The following is an 18369-nucleotide window of genomic DNA, read 5'->3' as shown; positions in this document are numbered from 1 at the left end:
TGCAGCTAGAAAGGCAGGTGGAGATAATTAATTGTATTAATTGTCACATGGATTTCTCAGACTCGCAGACTCAAGACATTAAGGAAACTGACACTCCTTAACATTGACATCCCTTAAGTGATGGGAACACTTGAGCCCCCATCCCAGTTCATGTTGGCTGCCCTCTCAAGTTCTGAGTGGGATCCACCAACACCGGGCTCAGAGAGAAGAAAGAAAAAGAGGAGGATCCAAGGGAGTAGAGAAAATATAGAGCTATTTTATTGCTAAAAATGCATTTTACAAAAGCAACAGAGTTTTTGTTCTGAAGAGACAAAAGGCCCCTAGTCCTTGGGGAGGGGCTGAACTCCACCAGACGTGCAGCCCTCACTGATCTCGAATTCTCCTGGAGATGCGGTAGAGCTCCATGGCTGCCTTGGCGTCTTCCACCGAGTTGTGTCCCAGCACGCTGTCCTGCAGACACAGGACAGAGAAGGGACTGGGGGCTGAATCCAGGTGCCATGGGACTTGGGCCTTCTCTGCTCACACCCTGAGTCCAGGGCTGAAGTGGGTCAGGGGTGAGTCTCCAAAGCCTCTGATAGAACAGATTCAGCTGGTGGCTGGAGCAGGCCTGGCTTCAAGCAGTTCTCACAGGGAGCCCAGGGCCCGGGGAACATGGACATAGATGTTTCCAGAGTGCTCCTTGCTCAGCACGTTGAGAACAGGACTCTTAAGTGAATCCAGGAGCTGACACTCTGTCCCGGGTCCCTGGTGCCATAAGCCCTGCAGAGGGGCCCAAACTCAAGCTCATCCCCTGCCTCCTGCACATTCCTGCTCCCCAGACAAGCTGCCCCCCGCCACTCCTCAGACTGGGGCTCGGGCTCTCCCCTCCTCAGGCGCCCCTCTCCTGCCTCCTGCACCAAGACACACCCTGCACCCTCCACTCGGACTTGTTTTCCTGCCTGCCCCCTGTCCTCCGTCCCTGCTCAGGACACCTGCCCTCCCCGCTCAGATGCATTGATGGACAGGTCATGGGCCTCCCTCCCTTCAACCAAGAGTTTCTCAAGGACCAGCAGGACTTTGCTCACCCGGGTCCTCAGCCTCTGGTCCAGCCTGGCCCTGAGCAGGTGCTTCTTAAACATCCACTGAGCCCAAGTGGCCACAGCTCCTAGTGTCCAGCCCGCCTCCCTGGGGGTGACCTCCTAGCATAGGCCTGCCCCCGCCTGGGGCTCGGAGTTAGGGCCCCGAGAGTAGCATCAGCTGCGGCCTGATGGGCGCTGTGTGTAAACGGTGCGGCTCCCTGGGGACGCCCGAGGTCTGCGCTCTACGCCCTCCCCCAGAGGTGGGCTGGAGGGTGAAGCCTCAGTTACCCACAGGGAAAATGGCCTGACTGAAAACAAACTAAATCACCTTGATGGGCTGTCTTCCCTTCCCTGGCCCTCGTCCTCACCCTACAGGCTTCCCGGGTCAGCTCTCAGATGGACGCGGTGCCCGCCCTCCTTCCGGGGAAAGCCCGCGCCTCTCAGGACCACGTGGGGGAGTCGGGGTGAGCAGAGCATCTCTGGGGCCACACATGCGCTCTGGAGGCACTGGGGGGCTTTAGAGCCCTGCAGGGAAGGCCAGCCCCCCACCCCACGCCCACCGCGCCAGGTAGCGGGGCGGCCCTCACCTGGATGCGCCGCCCGAGGAGGCGCTGGCTCAGCACGCGCAGGGAGACCCGCCGGCAGTACTGCAGGCCCGCCTCGCGCCACAGCAGCCGGTCGGCGGCCGTGTCGTAGACGGCGTAGTTGCTCATGTTCTCCTTCAGCGCCTTGAAGTCGTGCTTCAGGTCGTGGCCCACCACCAGCTTGCCCTTCAGCACCTGCAGGATCTGGCCAGGAAGACACGGGCCCCACACGTCACCCAGGGCCCTTCCAGGTGGGTCTGGGACAAACTCGGTGCCATTAAGGGGGCGGGCCTGGAGCAGCGCCTCCTGGACTTGCGGTGAGCAGGAGCAAACCACCGTCCCTCCCTGGGCTTGGGACATATATATCAGGGAGAAAAAGAGCCTGCAGCAGGCCCCTCATCACCTTCAACAGTTTAGTTCCGCCCGAAGGCCTATCCCAGCTTCTTTGGTGGTTGCCTTGGGGGTTTCCCTGGTGGTTCAGACAGTAAAGAATCTGCCTGCTAATGTAGGAGACTGGGTTTGATCCCTGGGTTGGGAAGATCCCCTGGAGAAGAGGATGACAACCCACCCTACTGTTCTTGCCTGGAGAATCCCATGGACAGAGGAGCCTGGCAGGCTACAGTCCGTGGGGTCACAAAGAGTGGAACACAACTGAGCGACTAATAGTTTACTTTGAATAATAGCAATGCCAATGGTCCCATGAGCCAGGCACTCACTCATGTTCATCACATACATTATGTTATTTAATCCTTTCAACAACCCTCCTGAGGCAGGTGGAATAATAACCTCCCAGAAATGCCCACTTCCTAATCCCCAGGACCTGTTAACACGTTATACGGCAAAGGAAAATTAAAGTTGCAGATGAACTTCAGGTTGCTAATCGATGACCTTAAAAGAGCGGGAGTTTCTGAGACTTGCCTGGTAGTCCAGTGGTTAAGAATTCAACTGCCAAATGCAGAGGACACAGGTTTGATCCCTAGTCCAGGAACTAAGATCCCATGTGCCTCAGGACAACTAAGCCCATGTTCTGCAACTACTGAAGCCTGCTCACCTAGAGCCGGTGCTCTGCAACTAGAGAAGCCACAAAAGTGAGAAGCCCATGCATTAAAACTAGAGAGTAACCCCTGCTTTCTGCAACTAGAGAAAGCCCAAACGCAGCAACAAAGACCCAGAGCAACCAGAAGCAAAACTAGGGAGAGGTGTTTGTTTTTTTTTTTTTTTTTTAGGGAGAGTTTTTGGATGATCCAGAGGGGCCCAGCATAATCCCAAGGTCCTTATATGTGAAGGTCAGAGAGATCTGACTTAAGAACTTGATGGGCTGTCTCTGGCTGTGGAGGTAGAGGAAGGGGCCGGGAGTCAGGAACACAAGAAGCCAGGAGCTGGGAAAGACAAGGAAATGAATCCTCCACCAGAGCCTCCTCCGGGGTTTCCCTGGAGGCTCACAGGGTAACAAATCTGCCTGCAATGTGGGAGACCTGGGTTCGAGCCCTGGGTCGGCAAGATTCCCTGGAGAAGGGAGTGGCTACCCACTCCAGTATTCTTGCCAGGAGAATTCCGTGAACAGAGGAGCCTGGTGGGCTACAATCTATGGGGTCACAAAAAGTCAGACATGACTAGCAGCTAACATACACCGGAGGCTCCAGAAATGAAAACAGCCCTATGGACACTTCAGTCTCAGAAGAATGAGACCCGCATTGGGCTTCTGAACCACAGAACTGTGAGACGATAAATTTACATTATTTTAAACCACGCAGTCTTTGGTTTTGTTATAGCAGCTGTAGAAAACCAATACAGGTATGAGCGAGGGCTATGTTTAACTGAATTTTGCAGTTGAAAACACTGAACTATCAAGAAATGGAGTAATTTACTCAAGGTGATTCTGATGATTTTAAAATATTTGCAGATTCCTTGACACTCCTCTCAGAAAAGATGGAGCCTAGGACTTCCCTGGTACTCTAGCGATTAAGAATCTGCCTGCCAATGCAGCAGACATGGGTTTGATCCCTGGTCTGGGAAGATCCCACGTGCTGCAGAGCAGCTAAGCCCAGGCGCCCCAACTGCTGAAGCCTGAGTGCCCAGAGCCCGTGCTCTGCAACAAGAGAAGCCACGAGGAGAAATCCGTGCACCGAACTAGAGAGTAGCCTCTGCTCATCACAACTAGAGAAAGCCCACTTGGGATGCAGGAATGAAGAAGATCCAACTCAGCCAAAAATAAATCAAATTTTTAAAAGAAAAGAAAACATGCCATCTGATTCCCTTCACCTTGAATATGAGCCAGGCTGTGTGATGTCTGAGCTCTCGATGGAGCCAGTGTTCCAGGATCCCTGAGTCACCCTGAAACCACCATGCTGGGGAGACCACCCTGAGTTACGGAGTTGTGCCCAAGGAGCCCCAGCCTCACGACAGGTGGGTGAATTCATCCCGTGAATCCAACCCCAGGCCTGCCGGGTGCCTCAGCTGCCCAGCTGTCCCTGTCCGAGCCCTGCCCAGATTGCAGATGCGTGGGTGACATAAACATTGACGTTGTCTGGAGCCCTTGGTTTTGGGGTGACTTGCTAAGCATCATTTGATAACTGGGACAGTCACACAGTTAGTTCGTGGCAGGGCCAGCCCTCAAAACCAACAGGCCGGCTCCAGTGCCTGCTGGTCACACCACGTTATGTGGAAGAGCCTCCTGCTCCCAGCCTCTGCCAGCCCCCCAGGCAAGCTGCAGGGGGCGACCCTGAGAGTGCCCCAGCCCTGCATATGTGCCCAGGCCACCCCTTTTGCTTCTATTCTTGCCTCCTCTCCCACGGTGGCCAAATAGAGAGCCTCAGTCACTGGCCACACAGAGGGGCCACCTTTCCTTCCCTCGGCTGCCCCCTGGGGAGGACGGGGTCGGGGGGTGCTTGGGGCAAGCTGTCCCAGGTGCCGTCTGGGCAGCAGCTCATGGCCATCTCAGGCCTGCCTTGGACAGCTCTTCAGCAGCCTTCGTCTCTTCCTCTGTGCCCAGGAAGGAACCTCCAGGTGGCTAACACCCTCCCGTGTCCTGCTTCTGCTTCTAGTTGCTTCCCCAGACATCAAGTGGGACCTTTGACTTGCTCGCCCTTGTGGCCACTTTGCAGAAGAGAAGCCGAGTCTCCCAGAAGTGAGGTGAGAGACTTCCCTGGTGGTCCAGTGGTTAACAATCCACCTTGCAACACAGGGGAAGTGGGTTCGATCCCTGGTTGGGGAGCTAAGATCTCAAACACTATGGTGCAAATAAGCCAGTGTGTATCAACTAGAGAGACCATGCTCTGCAAGGATAGATCCTGGATGATGCAACAAAAATCCTGCGTGTTGCAACTAAGATGTGATGCAGCCAAATAAGTAAATTTTTTTTAAAAGTGAGGGGACCTTTCCACAGTCACAGCACTGGGGACAGGGTGGGTCCATCCTACCATCAGCCCCTCCATTACTGAGGTTTTGTTGGGAATGGTGGCTCAGGTGGTAAAGAGTCTGCCTGAAATGCAGGAGACCTGGGTTTGATCCCTGAGTTGGGAAGATCCCCTGGAGAAGGGAACGGAAACCCACTCCAGTATTCTTGCCTGGGAGAATCCCATGGACAGAGGAGACAATCCATGGGATCACACAGAGTCGATAACAACTGAGGACTAACACTTTCTCCATACAGACCACCGCCCAACCTAGGGACCGGAGAAAAAGCTCCAAGAATGAGGAGCTCCAAGAAGCTCCACTCCTGAGAGACACCAGTGCTTGTCACACTTGGGCTTAGGGATCAGCTGGTCAACCTCACCAAAATCTGGATTCAACTGCGGGATTCTGCCTTTCTAACAGGTGGTGGGGATGCTGGAGGTCTGTGGGCCCCCTGAGCAATGAGGGCACACAACCTCTGAGCAGAGGCTGGAGGAGAACCCTACGTGTGAGGGAAAGGACTCAGGCAGCATGCAGGGGAGGGCTTGCGGCCCAGGCTGGGGGATGTGGCTGTGCTGGGCGGCCAGGGCCCACATGCTTTTCTTTGCTGACGTCTTTTATGTTTCTGAACAGCGGGGCCTGTTTTCTTGTCTAGGAGATGACTCAGATCTAGTTCACACAAAGCCCTGAGGGGGCTGTGACATCCCAGAGTCAACCACAGTAGCCGGTCCCAGGCTAAGTGGGCCAAGTCATCGCAGGATAGATTCCCGGGAAATTCATCACTTCCCGAGCCCAGGGGTCCCCGTGGGGGGGTGGGGGGAGGGCGGGCATGGGTACATTCAGGATCATAAGACTCATCATGAGACAAATAAAAGATGAAGTGAACAAGAAGTAGAAGGACAAAGAAGCAGGGAAGGAAGGAGACCTGTCTCTTTAGCAGGGAGATGTCAACTCTTCAGGACAAAGATTCTGGGACTTGCTGTGTGGTCTCAGGGAGGTCAAGGGCCACCTCTGGGTTTCAGTTTCCCTCTTTGTAAAGGGAGAGCCTGGAGAGGTAAGCGCCACAGACTTTTTGAGGCAAGGCAGAGAGGGAAATCCAGGGTGGTGTGGAGGTGCCAGCTGGCAGGGCCTCTGGGCTGTGTGACCTGCTGGCTGCTGACCTGCCCTGAATCAGGGTCGTGAGGCAAATGTGTCCAATGCACTAGATGGAGGCTCAGGTTCCTGGAAAGAACTGGAGAGGGTGGGGGAAGGGGATATTCATCCATTCGTTCTCATTGCCTGGCTCTGGGTCAGGTACTTTCCTCACTTCATCATGAGACCTCACAACAAGAATGTTCTTAATGTCAATTTATAGTGGAGGGGGCTGAGGATCAGAGAGGGTGAGAGGCTTGCCCAGGTCACACAGAGGGTGAGTTGACTGCTGAGATGCCGTGTGTCCAGACCTGCCTAAACCTGTCACTATTATTACAGTTGTTATTATTACCATCTGTTGAGAACCTAGGGATTGTATTAGCATTATTAATTTCAGAGTGGAAATTAATAATGTCTATTTGGAGGAGAATAGATACATGTATTGCCAGGGCTTCCTAGCCCCAGGTGGCTCAGTGGTAAAGAATCTGCGAGCCAGTGCAGGAAACGCAAGAGATGCGTGTTCCATCCCTGGGTTGGGAAGGCCCCCTGGATGAGGAAATGGCAACCCACGCCAGAATTCTTGCCTGGAAAATTCCACAGACAGAGGAGCCTGGAGGGCTATGGTGCACACATGGACTGAGTGCACATACACACATATGTATGGCTGAGTCCCTTCATTGTTCACCTGAAACTGTCACAGCACTGTTTGTTAATTGGCTATGCGCATGCTCAGTCGTGTCTGACTCTTTGTGACCCTATGGACTGTAGCCTGCCAGGCACTTCAGTCCATGGGATTCTCCAGGCAAGAGTACTGGAGTGCGTTGCCATGCCCTCTTCCAGGAGATCTTCCCTACCCAGGAATCAAACCCAGGTCCTCTGCATTACAGGCGGATTCTTTACCAACTGAGTGACTGGGGAAGCCCCATTAATTGCCTATACCCCAATACAAAATCTGTGGAAAATTCTGAAAGAGATGGGAATACCAGACCACCTGACCTGCCTCTTGAGAAATCTGTATGCAGGTCAGGAAGCAACAGTTAGAAGTGGACATGGAACAACAGACTGGTTCCAAATAGGAAAAGGAATACGTCAAGGCTGTTTATTGTCACCCTGCTTATTTAACTTATAAGCAGAGTACATCATGAGAAACTCTGGGCTGCAGGAAGCACAAGCTGGAATCAAGGTTAATGGGAGAAATATCAATAACCTCAGATATGCAGATGACACCACCCTATGGCAAAAAGCGAAGAACTAAAAAGCCTCTTGATGAAAGTGAAAGAGGAGAGTGAAAAAGTTGGCTTAAAGCTCAACATTCAGAAAACTAAGATCATGACATCCAGTCCTATCACTTCATGGCAAATAGACGGGGAAACAATGGAAACAGTGGCATACTTTATTTTTGGGGGCTCCAAAATCACTGCAGATGGTGACTGCAGCCATGAAATTAAAAGGCGCTTACTCCTTGGAAGGAAAGTTCTGACCAACCTAGACAGCATATTAAAAAGCAGAGACATTACTTTGCCAACAAAGTCCGTCTAGTCAAGGCTATAGTTTTTCCAGTGGTCATGTATGGATGTGAGAGTTGGACTATAAAGAAAGCTGAGCGCCGAAGAATTGATGCCTTTGAACTGTGGTGTTGGAGAAGACTCTTGAGAGTCTCTTGGACTGCAAGGAGATCCAACCAGTCCATCGTAAAGGAGATCAGTCCTGGGTATTCATTGGAAGGACTGATGCTGAAGCTGAAACTCCCAATACTTTGGCCACCTGATGCGAAGAGCTGAGTCATTTGAAATGACCCTGATGCTGGGAAAGACTGAAGGCAGAAGAAGGGGTCAACAGAAGATGAGATGGTTGGATGGCATCATCGACTCAATGGACATGAGTTTGGGTAAACTCCAGGAGTTGGTGATGGACAGGGAGGCCTGGCGTGCTGCAATTCATGGGGTCGCAAAGAGTCGGACACGACTGAGCAACTGAACTGAACTGACTGAAGAGAAAAAATTAAATGGATAAAGAGATAAGATGGCTGGATGGCATCACCAACTTGATGGAAATGAGTTTCAGCAAGCTCCAGGAGTTGGTAATGGATTGGGAAGCCTGTTGTGCTGCAGTTCATGGGGTCGCAAAGAGTCAGACATGACTGAGCAACTGAATTAAACAATGCAAAATAAAAACTTAAAAAAAAAAAACAGTGATGTAATAACTTTAAATAAAATATTATCTAACAGAAAAAAGTACATTAATTAATAATTTCCGCTGCTGAGCCGGTGACAGCCCTCAGTAAAGATTTCTGATTCCGGAATATGGGCCCTATAAGGCGGAGATTGTCGTAGCATCTTACCCACAGGGACAGGGGGTGCCGGGTGGTGTGTACCATGTCACTCATTAGGGGAATGACAGGCCCAGGTGCAGGAATCTGCCCGCATCCTCTTTCCACTGTGTTTTCCCTCTAGTCCAAGTATTTACCGGATGGGCCTGATCAAAAAATTACCGGGGGCCGTTGTTAAAAGACCAGAGGGTGGGGCCCTACTCCAGACCGGCCAAAGCATCATCACCAGGGAGGGGCATTAGCAAATGTTGCAGGGTATTCCTCCCATCTGACGAGTTTGGAAATGCTGGCTCTGATGTCTGTCTTTCCATCTGTCCATGCCTGGGTGCCAGGAGAGGTGATTATAAGGCACTCTGAAGAATGTTGCCCTTGTGGAAGTCCCCTCCTGCCATTGTCATGAGGGGCCCTGTACCCCTCTTTCCTCCTGAACCCTGCCAGGCTCTTCGGGTGTCCTGGCCCCTAGCTTGTGTCTGCTTCCCACAAGGCTGCTTAACCCACGGAAAACCTGGATGACAAAGTTGTCTTCCTCCACCTGGCTGAGCCTCAGAAAGACATGCCAGGTGTCGGGACCCCAACAGGGTCCTTGACCCAGGCAAGGGTTATGTCACTGTGCAGCTGAAACCACTCCCTGCTCACAAGCCACTGTGGCTTCCTTTCCGTTTCCCACCTAAGCCACGATGACTCACAAGGTTCAGTTTCTCTATTTGTGAACTAACAGCATCATTATAATTCTCCAATCCCAGTCATGGGGTAGATGCTACTCACTACACCAATTAACAGTAGAATAGCATTTATTTACACAAGTATGTTACTGACTTTCCTGGTGCTGCAGTGGATAAGAATCTGCCTGCCAGTGCAGGGGACCCAGGTTCAATCCTCACTCCAGGAAGATCCCACATGCCGTGGAAAAACTAAGCCCATGCACCACGTACAAAGCCCACGTGCCACGAGCCTGCACTCCACAATAAGAGAAACCACAGCAACGAGAAGGCCACACACTGCAACGAAGACGCAGTGCAACCAAAAATAAAACAAATAAATAGAAAACTTAGGGTTTTTTTTAAGTGAATTACAAGTTATTGACCATCATCATTAGATTAAAACATGAATTAAAAGAGTGTTGAGGGGCTTCCCTGATGGTCCAGTGGTTAAGAATCTGCCTTCTAATGCAGGGGACATGGGTTCCATCCCTGCTTGGGCAGCTAAGATTCCACGTGCTGAGGGGCAACCAAGCCTGCGCGTCACAACTGGAGAGACGTCCACACACCACAATGAAGAGTTCGTGTGTCTCCACTCAGAGCCAGTGCAGCCAAATAAATATTTTTTTTAAAAAAGAGCATTGACCTGTCAGATGAAAGCTCTGAATCTGAGCACTGAGTTGTAGCCCAGCCTGCTGTGTGTCCTTAGGAAGTCACTGCCCCTCTCTGGACCTCAGTCTCCTCACAGGTTCCCTCCTGTGCTGACAGTCTGGTTTATGGGGCTCTCTGTAGACCAGGGTCCTCAACCTGGGAACTACTAGCATTTGGGGCCCGATACTTCTTTGGTGTGAGTGTGTGTTCTGTGCATTGTAGGATGTCTAGCACCATCTCTAGCCTCAAGCCATTGGATATTAATGACAGCCTTCCCCGCCTCACTTACGACAATCAGAAATGCCTCCTGAGGTTGCTAAAAATGTCCCCTTGGGGGCAGCATCACGGTGCACTGAGAACCACTGTGTTAGATGACAGTCAGACCTACAGGTGTCAGAAGATAACAAGGCAATTACCTTGCATTATAAAAGCAGTGTCGGAACTTCCCTGGTGGTTCAGTAGTTAAGAATCTGCCTTCCAATGCAGGGGACATGGGTTCAATCCCTAGTCAGGAAACCAAGATCCAACATGCTGTGAGGCTACCAAGCCCATGTGCCACAACCACTGAGCCCAGACATCTCCACTACAGAGCCCAAATGCTCTAGAGCCTGTGTGCCCCTACAAAAAAAAAAAAATCCCACATGTGAGAGCAAAGATCCTGAGTGCAGCAACTATGACCCAACACAGCCAAATAAATAAATATTGAAGATAAATTTAAAAAGCAATATAATACCATTATAAAAAATAAAAAAGAGAACAGGGTGAGGGGAGTCCACTCGAAGCTTTGGTGCCTTGTGGCCACATTGCTCCTGGGTGTCCCGGGAGGACTAGCGGGCGTAGTGGCTCCTCAGAGGCCACCTGGCTTCTACCACCTGGTTGATGGCTCACTGCTAGCTTGGTCCAGTCCCCATTCCCATGGGAGGAAGAGACAGGTTGGTGAGCCGCCTTTGGAAAATGCCTTCAAGAAACCAAGGCTTGGCGAGCCCTTGACTCACCTGAGAGGTGTCACCTGGCCTTGTGGGTCTGATAAATGGCTAATAGACTTCTGCCCTTTGGTGAGTCCCCCCGTACATCTCAGGTTCTTCGAGCCTGGCCTTTGGGATTGAAATACTGAGGATGACGAGTGGGGTCGATGTGTCTCGATGTCTTCATTCATGAAAACAAATGACAGGGTCTTCCCTGGTGACTCGGCGGCGAAGAATCTGCCTGCTAGTGCAGGGGAGACAGGTTCCATCCCTGATCCGGGAAGATCTCACAGGCAGCAGAGCAACTAAGCCTGTACACCACCTCTATTGAGACTGTGCTCTAGAGTCCAGGAGCTGCTACTACTGAAGCCCATTCACCCTAAAACCCACCCCCTGAACTGCAACTAAAGAGTGACCCCACTCGTTGCAACTGGAGAAAAGCCCTTGCAACAGTGAATATCCAGCACAGCCAAAAATAAATAAATAAATAAAATTTAAAATATATATATATCTTTTTTTTTGAAAAAAAAAGAGAAAATGATGGCAATTGCCTCATCCCTCAGCTTCACTCTCATGCTGCACTGACACTGTCCATGCGTACACCAGGCACGGAGAAGACTCTTGAGAGTCTCCTGGACAGCAAGGAGATCAAACCAGTCGATTCTAAAGGAACTCAACCCTGAGAATTCACTGGAAGGACTGACGCTGAAGCTGAAGCTCTGATATTTTGGCCACCTGATGTGAGGAGACGACTGATTGGAAAAGACCCTGATGCTGGGAAAGATTGAAGGCAGAAGGAGAAGAGGGTAACAGAGGATGAGGTGGTTGGATGGCATCACCGATTCAGTGGACATGAACTTGGGCAAACTCCTGGAGACGGTGAGGGACAGAGAAGCCTGGTGTGCTGCAGTCTGTGGGGTCACAAAGAGTTGAACACGACGTGGTGACTAAACAACACCACCAGGCACTTAGCGCTCACAGTTAAGTGAATTCACACATCCACACACTGATCACAGGATCAGAACTTCCCAGAGGAAGCCCCGGGGACAGAATTTGAGTCTCTGTTCCTCCTCTTCCTTGGACAGTCTGCTCAGCCTTGTGCCTTAGTTTGCGCATCTATAAAATGGAGTGATGAGACTACCTTCCAGGCTGTGGTGAGGAATAAAGGTAGTGGTGTGTTGAAAGCGCTTAGAACAGGGCCTGGTCATGATGCTGGATACACCTGTGCTACTTTGTCACATCAGCCCTACATCACAGAGGAGCATGGACACAGAGGGGTTTAGCAACAAGCTGGGGGACGTAGGGCAATCAGGTGGCAGAGCTGGGACTGGACCCACATCCAGCCAAGTCTAAAGACAGTGTGCTTGCTTCTGCTCCCTGGACTGTGCGTGTATTACCGCATCTTGACAGCAAAGGCCAACACGAGGGCAGAGGCAGTTCTGGTCCATGCAGCTGCCAGGACTCCTGTGCATGCTAAGTCACTTCAGTCGTGTCCAGCTCTTTGTGACCCCGTGGACTGTAGCCCACCAGGCAAGAATACTGGAGTGGGTTGCCGTGCCCTCCTCCAGGGAATCTTCCTCCCAACCCAGGGACTGAACCTGCGTCTCTTAGGTCTCCTACATTGGCAGGTGGGTTCTTTACCACTAGCGCCACCTGGGAAGCCCCAGGACTCCTGTAGTATTACAAAAATCAATTCAACTCCAGTCCCACAAACACTCTCAGGGCACCTGTTATGTTCAAAGCACAGTCTCCAACCTGGGGTAGATAAAATACACAGCTGGAGCTGCAGAGCTAGGCAGACCTATGTGTGTGGCCAGGCAACCTCTAAAGTGTGTGGTCTATGGGACTTCCCTGACAGTCCAGGGGTTAGGACTCTGTGGTTCCACTGCAGGGGGCATGGGTTCGATCTCTGGTGGGAGAATTGAAATCCTGCATGCTGAGTGTGTGGGCTATAGCAAGGAGAGTGAGACTCCCAAGGGGATAGAATGGGGGTGGAGAGGGTGAGGAGTGAGGAAGAGCATCACACAGGACACCCCTGGCCTGAGCCTGCCAGGACGACAGTATTTCTAGGGGAAGGAATGGGGAATGGGAGGGGGATGGGATGGGACTGAAGCACTGAGGGGTGATGGCTGAACTGAGAGAGATGCAAGAAAAGGTAGGTAGGTGGGGTTTGGGGGACCATGGATGTTGGGATAGGGGAACTCTAGGCAATGGGCAGCCTTTGCAGGTATTTGAACCAGGGGGTGGGGATGAGAGTGAGGACTGTGATCTGAGCCAGGCCTGGGGAAGTTTCTCTGGCAGCCGGGTAGGAGAGATGAGCAGGGAACTTACCTTGTGCAGAAAACGAGAACCAGAATCTAAGCCCGTGGTTCTCAGGGGAAGTTGGAAAGGGGACTGGATGTAAAATTTGAGTTTCTGCCCTGCCCTCTCCAGGGGCACATGGAGTGACCATCAACCCTGAACCAGGCACTGTGCTTAGAGCTACAGACCACATCACCACACCCAGTGTTCTCAAGGCCAGGGAGGACATGATAGCTCCTTCTTCACTGATGAGACAGCAGAGGCTCAGAAAGTTTCAATAATAACTTGCCAAACGTCACACCAACCAGTCAGTGACAGAGCAGGAAATGTGAACCACAGGGTGGTTTCAAAGATCTGCCCTGTCTTTGGATCCCCGCCTCCCTCCTCGTACAGCTGTGAGTGTGAGTGTGTGTGTGTGAGTGTGTGTGTGTGAGAGTGTGTGTGTGTGTGTGTGTACACGTGCGCACGCTCAGTTGTGTCCAACTCTGCGACCCCGTGGACTATAGCCCCCAGGCTCCTCTGTCCTTGGGATTTTCCAAGCAAGAATACAGGCATGGGTAGCCATTTCCTTCTCCAGGGGATCTTCCCAACTCAGGGATTGAACCTGTGTCTGTTGCATCTCCTGCATTGGTGGGCAGATTCTTTACCACTGGAGACACCTGGGGAGCCCTCTTGAATGGCTATTAAGTGCCTACTCTGGGCAGCACTCCATGTTACACACCGGAAGGGCCTGGCATCATCTCCAGCTGAGAAAAAGAAGCATCTCAGCACCAAGTGTGGATGAGGACCAAGGTGTCCTGACTCCCAGGCCAGTGCCTGAGGGCGTCCGGGGAATTCCACTTCTCTGCGGCCTCCTCTCCCCCGCTCTGGACTCTTCTGCCCTTTCTTCCACCTTGGGGTGGGGAGGGACAGGGAAGGAGGAGAAGAGATGCCATGCGGCCCACCTGACTGCCCCGTGGGGGTCTGAGTGTGGGCAGCTCCACGCAGGGTCCCTGGGCCTCCCATTGGCGCCTGAACAGCCCCACCTCTCCTTCGTGTTGCCCTCCCCTTCTTGTTCTCTGTCCTAACACTTCCTTCTTCCCCATCCTCTGGATGCTGCCGATGACTAAGATCCTTGCAACTGCTCCTCAGTCTCTCTGACTCATCTCTCTACCGTCATCTCCTTCCTCACTCCCGCCCAGTCTCCCCAGCACTCCAGTTCAGGTTTTCTTGACAGTGGTTTTGATCCAGCCATGCTCTCGCTCAAGAACCTTCAGTGGCTCCCTATGACACTGAGTTGCAGGCCCTGAATCCTCCCACCCCTTTGGCAAACAGCACCAGCCTCGTGCAGCCTGTCTAGAACCACCCTGATGTACTGCGCCCCCTTCTCCGAGCTCCTTAGTATCCTGTTAGCTCCTCTAGAACAGTGCTGTCCAATAGAAAGAAACATAATGTGAGCCATGTGTATAATTTTAAATCATCAGCAGCCATATTTTAAAAGTTAAAAGAAATAGGTTAAATTACCTTCAATATGTTTTATTTAACCTAACATACCAAAATATTATCATTTTAACATATCATCCATGTTAAACATTATTGAGGCATTTTATGTTTCTTTTTTTAATTCAGGTCTCTGTAATCCAGTGCGTATTTTATATTTACATCTCAGTTCAGACCAGCCACTTTTCAGGTGCTCACTAGTCACAGGTGATGCTCTATTGGACACACAGGTCTAGAAGTTTTGAGCCTTCTACATTCTATTTTTCTGAACGTGTAAGAGATACTCAGTAATATGGGTTCAATATGTTTCCCCTCAAATCCACTTGTTGAAACCCTAGCCCCAACCATTTCAAAATGTGACCTTTTTGGAAATGGGGTCATGGCAGGTGTTATTGTTAGGATGTCATAACGGAGTGTGCTGGTTCCGTAACACAGGGGTCCCCGGCTGCCAGTGCACTGCTGGTTAGGAGCCAGGCCACATAGCGGGAGGTGAGAGGCGGTGCGAGCGAAGCCTCCCCTGTATTTACAGCCGCTCTCTGTCACTCTCATCACCACCTGAGCTCTGCCTCCTCTCGGATCAGCGGCAGCGTTAGATTCTCAGAGGTTCACACCCTACTGAGCTTGAATCCTCCTGAAACCATCCCCCAGCCCCCATCCATGGAAGCATTGTCTTCCATGAAACCAGTCCCTGACACCAAAAAGGCTGGTACTGCTGCCCTAACAAATACGACTGGTGTCCTTATAAAAAGGGGAAATCTGGGTACAGAGGCATGCATGTGTGAACATGAAGGCAGAGATTGGGGTGACATTTCTCTAAACCAAGGAACATCAAAGATGGCCAGCAGGACTTCCCTGATGGCGCAGTGGATAAGAATCTGCCTGCCAATGCAGGGGACATGGGTTCAGTCTCTGGTCAGGGAAGATTCCACATGCCACAGAGCAACTAAGCCATTTTGCCACAACTACTGAGCCCGTGAACTGTAACTTCCAAGCCAGCGTGCTGCAACTACTGAAGCCTGTGCACCTAGAGCCTGTGCTCCAAGCCAGTGAGAAGCCTGTGCACCGCAACGAAGACCCAGTGCAGCCCAAAATAAACGAATAACTAAATAAACAGATGGCCAGCACACCATCAGAGGCTGAGAGAGAGACACAGGTCAGGTTTTCCCTCAGAAGGAGCCTTCTGACACCTTGACGGGGGACTTCTAGCCTCTGGATCTGTGAGAACAGACATTTCTCTTGTCTAAGCCACCACTTTGTGGTACTTTCTTTCCGCAGCCCTAGCAAACCAACATTTAGTTCAAGAGACTCTCAGTTTTCTCATCTGCAATATGGGAACAAGGGAAGAATCCTAACAAGTAACAGGTTTATTCTGTTCTCTGTTTGTATTTTTTGGCCGTGCCATACAGCCTGTGGGATCTTTGGTCCTCGACCAGGGAGGGAACCTGCACCCCCTACACTGGAAGCACAGAATCTTAACCACCGGACCACCAGGGAAGTCCCTAGTTAATGGGTTTTTAATACTTCTATAGGCACTCTTTTCAAGCCCTCTCTCAAGCCTCACAATAATCCTGTGAGACTGCTACTGTTATCACGCCCATCGGGGAAATGGGGTCCAGAGAGTTCAAGGAACCTGCACAAAGTCACTTAGCACGTAAGGAGCAAAGCCAGGATCCAAACCTGGCCCTCAGCCCTGACCTAACAGCTCCAGAGGACGCTCCTGGCAGGCTGCTTTGTGAGGCATGAATGAGCTCCCGGATGGAACTCGGGGAGCATCCGGTGAGTAGCGAGTGCTCAGAAAACAGTGGCTATTGTTGTGACCTCATCTCTGGCACAGGGAGCCACACACATGTGTGGGGCGTGGGACTAAAGTGAACCCTGTGCCTTTGTGTTGTTCTTCATGAACTTCCCCAGATTGAGCTCACCTTCCCAGAAATGACTAAACCCTGATGCCACTTCTAGAGGGACTGAGTTTCCTTTTCATCGAGTGATTCAGAGAAACAGAAAGTAAACTGGAGGTGTCGCAAGTTGGAGGGCAAGAGGACTGGGAGACTTTGGCACGCCCCACCCACCTGGAAGGGTGGATGGCCTGTGGGGGTCTGGAAGCAAGCTCTCCCAGGGCTCAGGGAGGGGTCCCCTGCCAGCGAGGGCCTCCAAGCCCCATCCACCCCCCATTTCCCCCGCTGGGCTCCCTGGAGGCAGCCAGCATAGAGGAAAGAATGGGGAATCTAGCCCCCAAATCAGTGTGCAGGGAGCATCAGACAGTATGTCCCCATCATGAGACCAGCAAGGTGGACCAGATGCCATGAAGGCTGCTCCCAGAGGCGAGCCTAAGGTTGTCTGATGTCTGATCCTTGGGGATGCGATGGCCACACCAATGGGTTTCTCACGCCCTGGTTCAGGGGTGGTGGGGAGTCAGACATGGCTGGAATTACAGGTCACAGATCCAGCACCCAGGGGAAGCATCAAAGGAGTGTGTATGTGTGGGTGTGTGTGTTCACCCGGCTGGCATCTGGCCTTCGCTTACCTCCAGCCTGGCCACGGCAAACGGAGTGGCCCCCTCCATGTTCCGAGCTGTGATTCCGCTGACCGGGGTCCTGTAGTCAGTGATGTCACCCTCGGGCCGGATGAACTTGTCGTAGAGCACAGAGCCGTGGTAGTCCACGAGGCTGCAGCGAGCCAAGCCACTCTCCCGGAAGGGCCCCAGCCCCACCATCTCGCAGTCCATGGCCACCACGTCTGCACTCCTTGCCATGTTCCCCCGGGACGCTCAGATGTGCTGGACGGGGGCGGCAGGAGAGCCATCACTCGAAAGGCTGCCCGAGGCCCCAGGCGTCCTCAGCCACCTCCCAGGCAGCCTACACCCTCTGCCCTGCCCTTTGTCACAACACCACCTGGCACAGAAAGAAGCTGGATCCTTGCCACCCCAACTGGCCTCTTCACCCGGTGATCCCACGGCCTCTCCCGGGTCCTGCCAGGCAGCCTCAGGACCAAGATGCCCCCCTCCCACCACCACCCCTGGCCACCGCCCCGGAGAAGTGTCTGGAAGTCCCCATCCTGTCCCCCGCTCTCACCTGCCTGCCTCTCTGATGCCCCTTTCTCAGCTACTGCAGTTGCTCTTAGCAGTGACTCATCTCTGACTTTAAGCCGGGAATCCTGACCCTGTTTCAGTTTCTGGTTTGTTATCAAGTGAAGTCAGGGGCGGAGGCCGGGCACGTGGGCTGGGTTGCCTCATCTCCTAGGGCTGCCGGCCTGTGGGGAGCTCAGTAGCCAGAGTCAGGACTGACGAAGCTGGCGGCCAGCTCCGTGTCTGGGTGTCCCATCTTTCTTTGCCCCTGCCCCTTCACCTAATCCCTCAAGCCCGCCCTTCCTCAGGTGACGCGGCTGATGTGAATGTTGTAGATTGCAACATCTGTCTCTTGGTTCTCACCCTCTGCCCAGAGAATAAACATCCTGGGGACTGGAGTCCAGGGACAGTCCCACAACTTCCAGAGCCACCACCAAATCTGATGCTCTGTGAGGTCATTCGTGGGGGCAGGGAGAACTGGCTCTTGGGACACTGAGGTTATTAACTTGGAAGTGCAGGAGAAGGTTGGGACGCAAGGGGGGCTAGCCCCCACCGCTGACCCAGCAGAGAGGCAAGGAGGCAGTGAGGGAGCCCTACGGCCTCCACCGGCTCAGCGGGTGTCTCAGAAACGGTCATGTCTGCCTTTGAAGGGCTCTGCCTCTGGCTATGCTGACACTGTTTGAGGACAAGGAGAAGCAGGCCTGAGCAGAGCCCCC

General features: G+C 52.4%; 1 protein-coding gene across 1 annotated transcript; it reads right to left on the bottom strand.

Moving 5' to 3' along the window:
• Positions 1–236: 236 nt before the first annotated feature.
• ISG20 (interferon stimulated exonuclease gene 20) lies at positions 237–17861 on the bottom strand. Its single transcript, XM_043922561.1, has 4 exons — positions 17661–17861; positions 17114–17365; positions 1646–1846; positions 237–450 (listed from the first exon to the last, which is right to left on the bottom strand). The coding sequence occupies exons 2-4, from the start codon at positions 17339–17341 to the stop codon at positions 364–366; spliced, it is 516 nt and encodes a 171-aa protein (XP_043778496.1). The 5' UTR covers positions 17342–17365; positions 17661–17861; the 3' UTR covers positions 237–363.
• Between the last annotated feature and the right edge of the window lie 508 nt (positions 17862–18369).

This window comes from Cervus elaphus, chromosome 13 (genome assembly GCF_910594005.1).
Source record: "Cervus elaphus chromosome 13, mCerEla1.1, whole genome shotgun sequence".
NCBI classification, from domain to species: domain Eukaryota; kingdom Metazoa; phylum Chordata; class Mammalia; order Artiodactyla; family Cervidae; genus Cervus; species Cervus elaphus.
The sequence above is the reverse complement of the archived record's forward strand: the minus strand, read 5'-3'. Positions and strand labels throughout refer to the sequence as shown.

Excerpts from the sequence above, each read along its gene's own strand:
- ISG20 (XM_043922561.1), bottom strand. The coding sequence starts at position 17,341 with ATGGCAAGGAGTGCAGACGTGGTGGCCATGGACTGCGAGATGGTGGGG. Across the intron at positions 1,847-17,113 it reads TTGCCGTGGCCAGGCTGGAG|ATCCTGCAGGTGCTGAAGGG; the intron begins GTAAGCGAAGGC and ends CTTCCTGGCCAG. Across the intron at positions 451-1,645 it reads TCCTCGGGCGGCGCATCCAG|GACAGCGTGCTGGGACACAA; the intron begins GTGAGGGCCGCC and ends CTGTGTCTGCAG.